This window comes from Palaemon carinicauda, chromosome 31 (assembly GCF_036898095.1).
Source record: "Palaemon carinicauda isolate YSFRI2023 chromosome 31, ASM3689809v2, whole genome shotgun sequence".
NCBI classification, from domain to species: Eukaryota; Metazoa; Arthropoda; class Malacostraca; order Decapoda; family Palaemonidae; genus Palaemon; species Palaemon carinicauda.
In genome coordinates, this window is record NC_090755.1 from 85,530,488 (window position 1) to 85,535,487 (window position 5,000).

General features: G+C 32.5%; 1 protein-coding gene across 1 annotated transcript in view; it reads right to left on the reverse strand.

The window, feature by feature from the left end:
- LOC137624832 (uncharacterized) overlaps positions 1-3,269 on the reverse strand; it is a 16,269-nt gene extending 13,000 nt beyond the window's left edge. The window contains exon 1 of the mRNA XM_068355783.1: positions 3,202-3,269. Within this exon, the coding sequence (XP_068211884.1) occupies positions 3,202-3,269 (68 nt within the window). The remainder of the gene's footprint in view (positions 1-3,201) is intronic.
- Positions 3,270-5,000: the final 1,731 nt, after the last annotated feature.

Here is a 5,000-nt window from a genome sequence, read left to right on the forward strand (position 1 = left end):
AAATATTACTAGGCATTTACCGTTTTTTAATGCACATTTTTAACACTGTACTGTATAATGTTGCATGTATGTATTTATGTGTATTGCAATAGTTAGGTAATTCAGTTTATGTAACTTTGTGTATGGAGAATATGAGAAGCTGTATATCAAACGAAGGATTTAAAATATGACAAAAAGACAGTTGAAAAGATGAGTGACAGAATGCTTATAATTATTTTCTTATATCAAGTGGAGAATATAATTTTTGTTTCTTTTGAAAAGACAGAAGAAATTGACAGAATGAAGAGATAAGAGAAATATAATAAAAGAAGAAACTCACACAAACGCATAAAAGAAGTTGAAAGAAAGTCTACCCCACACCCCACCCCCATATGTGAAAATTAGTTTAAAGGTTTAAAGGTCGCTCATGAATGGCAGAGGCAAGGGACAGTGACATTGTCCCAGCAATCAGGACAATGTCCTAGAGACTGACCATATATGATCAGCGCCCAAGCCTCCTCTCCAACCAGGGAGGGCCAGGCAGTGGCTGCTGATGACTCAGCAGATAGACCTATTGGCTCCCCAAACCCCCCAACCTTAGCTGACAAGGATGGTAAGGTTGAAGACACTAATGGCACTAACGAGTCTGAGTGGGACTCGAACCCCCGTCTGGCAAAAACCAGACAGAAACGTTACCAATCAGGCCACAACAACCTCTAAAGATATGAGAAATATGATAAAGTAGATAGAAAAAATACACCATTGAGTAGCGTAAAATATTTTAATGGTTATGAGAACCTGATAGAAACGCCCTAAAGAAGTTAAAGCGAAGTCAACTCCAAATATGTGAAAATTATTGACAGAATGAAGAAGAGATAGGATAAACATAATAAAGTAGATGAGGAAAAGCAGTATAAAAGTAAAATAAAAACTTATTTTAATTTGTTATTAAAGAATTTGACTGTCCATACTCTTTTTCATAAGTATGGACGAATTATGAAGAGGAGATACGAGAAATAAGTACATGAAAAAGCCCTATAGAGTAAAACACTTTATTATTATTATCATTACTTACTAAGTTACAACCCCAATTGGAAAAACAGGATGCTATAAGCCCAGGGGCTCCAACAGGGCAAGTAGCAGGGCTCCAACAGGGCAAGTAGCTCGGTGAGGAAAGGAAACAAAGATAAATAAGATATTTCAAGAAGAGCAACGAGATTAAAATAAATATCTCCTATATAAACTATAAAAAACTAACAAAATCAGAGGAAGAGAAATAAGATAGAATAGTGTGCCCGAGTGTAAAATAAAACCGTTCATGAGATTTCTACTCAGCTTCACCAGTTATGAAAAAGTCCCTCAACTTAACCATAAGTATGGACGAATTAAGAACTATTATAAGATAACTATAAAAAAGTCTGGGCCGAGCCCTTGGGTGAGCTGGTCGAACTAGATACTGTATAGAAGAGATCTAGTTCTAAGGTGGGTAAAAAAAAAAAATTTAGGGCAAACGGTTAGACGTGTCGGCGGTGGCTTAGAGGATTAATCTGTATAGGTGCTTATTTCGCGCTTAGAGTCGGCCAGGTGGAGATCAGGAAATTCCTATAATTTATTGTGGTTTAAACCAGTTTTTTTTTTATCAAATCGATGGTTTTTTTTTTTTTTTTTTTTTTTTTTTTTTTTTTTTTTTAAGTAGGGTTTTTTTTTTTAAGTAGGGCAATATGAAACAAACTAACGAAGATACTTGAATGTCAGTCATTTGGTTTACAACACTGCATAGTGGATATTTGCTATTTATATAAACACTTGAACATATAGTTACAGCTCTCAAAATTAAATAATGAAAAAAAAAAATAATCTCTGCATATATCGCCTATATCGTTTCCATTTTGGTTATGTCAAATCTATGTATTCATCTGTCCTGTTTTTTTTTTTTTTTTTTTTTTTTTTTTTTTTTTTTTTTTTTTTTTTTTTGGGGGGGGGGGGGTTAGTTAAGTTTCAGGTATTTGGGTCTTGATAGTTTTATTATTCAGATGATTTTGTTAGTTGTGTACTGGAATTGAGTTAGAATTTTGAACTTTAGTTTCTGCTAAGTGAAATGGCAAAATTGGTGTGTGTGTGTGTGTGTGTTAGTTTTATGTTATGCAAGGGACTTTTGAGTTCTTGAGGTGAGTGGCACACAGGTCGTTGACCTAGTGATTTAAAATGTTACTAATCTTCTTTACATGATAAAGAGTAAGTGTCTGGATATATATATATATATATATATATATATATATATATATATATATATATATATATATATACATATCTATATATGTAGATGTATATATACATATGTATGTATATATATAGTATATATACATATACTGTATATATATGTTTGTGTATTTATCTGTAAAGTATGTATATATATATATATATATATATATATATATATATATATATATATATATATATATATATGCACAAACAAATTATAATTGTAATTATAATTAGGAAAGGGGGAGGGGGTTGGGAAAACTTGAAGCTATGTGTGTGAACATATCTACGTAAATATTTAGCCTTAATGTTTGAGAGTTGCCAGGTCACATACACTCGTTATATATTAAACAAAATGCATTGTTCCATAGCCCTATGCCCTATAATGCTCCACGTACTCTTTTCTTTCGAGATACATTTTCATGAAAAACTTCTACTGTTTTTTTTTTTTTTTTTTTTTTTTTTTTTTTTTTTTTTTTTTTTTTTTTTTTTTTTTTTAAGGCATTGATCATTCGCCCTCCATTCCACTTCCATGGGGGTAATTTAAAGGACCCCCAAAACAGCAATCAAGAGCGTAGGCAGTACCAGGTTTCGGCAATATACCAGATTTACCAGGTTGGCCTTTTTTTCAGGCCAAAAATCCTCAAACTTAGCATTTTTGAAATTGGTTGGCATTTTAGTAATATCATAGAAAAAAAAGGTGGGTCATAATACTATTTTTTGGCCTTTTTTCTACTAATGGGTTGGCCTTTTTTGGCCTTTTAATACTGCAACTGATTAGAAGTTGGCCTTTTCCCTTTTTGAAATTGGTTGCCCTTTTAGTAATATCATATAAAAAAAAGTCTGCCTTAAATACTATATTTTTGGCCTTTTTCTACTAAAGGGTAGGCCTTTTAATACTGCAATTGATTAGAAGTTGGCCTTTTCTCATTTAGAAAACATAGCAACCCTGCAATATACCCTTGATGTTTGCAGCCCAATTTCAGCTCAATTTTCTCGCTCGGGTGAGTCTCAAGGTCAGAGACCATGTCAGGGAAGATGAACAACCGGAAGGAAGTTGGCTCCTTGCTTATTCTTCTTCCTCTTCCTCTTCTTCTTCCTCTTCTTCTTCCTCTTCCTCTTCTTCTTTTTCTTCTTCTTCTTCTTCTTCAAAAGTGGTTCGATGGAAAAGTAGATCATCAGTCTCTGTCCTATTCATTATTTTATATTCTGAAAGAAGGATAGACTTTCTATTCGGTAAATGAGTAGGGTTTTATATATATATATATATATATATATATATATATATATATATATATATATATATATATATATATAATGTATATATATAATGTATAGGTATATGTATATATAGTATATATATATATAATGTATATGTATACATATATATATATATATATATATATATATATATATATATATATATATATTCAGTATATTATTATGTATGTATTTAATTATCGTTGCAATAGGCACAATCTCAATTTTCCCGACATCCTCTCTGTATATACACTGTGTGTGGGTTTATATATATATATATATATATATATATATATATATATATATATATATATATTTATATATATATATATATATATATATATATATATTATAGTGTGTGTGGGTATATGTATATACGCACATGTCTGTCTAAAGGGACGGTAATAACCTGAAAATTTCAACAAAATGAGACTGTCCATTTTACACAAAGTCGACCAAAGTTAATGAAAGGCTTCATTATGTAAATTGGCCTGTGAGCTCGTGAAAAGTATCATTTTCAATATGTAAGTATGATGTAGGAAGAAGGATGAAGCTGGTGCAGGTGAGAATATCATGACACTTGTATGACATTTTCATGTAAACTTAAGACACCAGGAAAGAAGATAATAGTTTGGGATAATTTTTTTTTTTTTTTTAAATTGCGCCCAAAATTCTAACTCTTATAACCATTTCATAACAATTGCCTTCACTTCTTTCATTTTTTCTTTGTTTTGCATCTAAATTCTTCAAACTTACTAGTTTAGACAGGTGTATGAATAGTAATGATAATAGTAGTGATGATAAAAGCCCCTATCAGTGGTCTTTGCACACTGTATAAACCAGTGGTTCCCAACCTTTTTTTCTGTCATTTCCCCCCTGCACCCAGTTCAACCATCCAGATTTCCCCCTTCATGCCCCGCCCAGCCCTCATGCCCACTAGCCTGCCTCAGAAATGGGTATGATATTGCAATTCTCCCCTTGACTATCATGTCAATGAGAAATGATATGATCATATCACAATTGAATACCTAACAACAAATTGACACACGTACTATGTGGACATTTTCCGCTTGTTTTAGTTAGTAGGTAGTGCAATTATTTCCCCCCAGAGGGAAATTTCCCCCAGGTTGGGAACCACTGGCATAAACAATGCCATGTCCCTGGCAGGAGAGAAGGTATACACAATGCTTTATAAATGGAAGAGCTAATGTTAGTGGTCTTTAGACCTTAGATAGATAACTTGGACACTGAATAAATAACAATGTCGTGTCTCTAGCATTAGAGAAGAAGGTACACACAAAGCAAATATATTTCCTAAACTAGAGGGACACTCAGTAGAGCGGAGACGTCCGCCACGGCAGCATATGTCTTGACTTTTTTTCTTGACCTTGACCTTTGACCTAGCACTTTTAAAATTGAATCACCTCTCTACATAACAATTAATCCTTGAAAGTTTCACTACTCTAAGATTAAAATTGTGGGCAGAATGCTGTTCACAA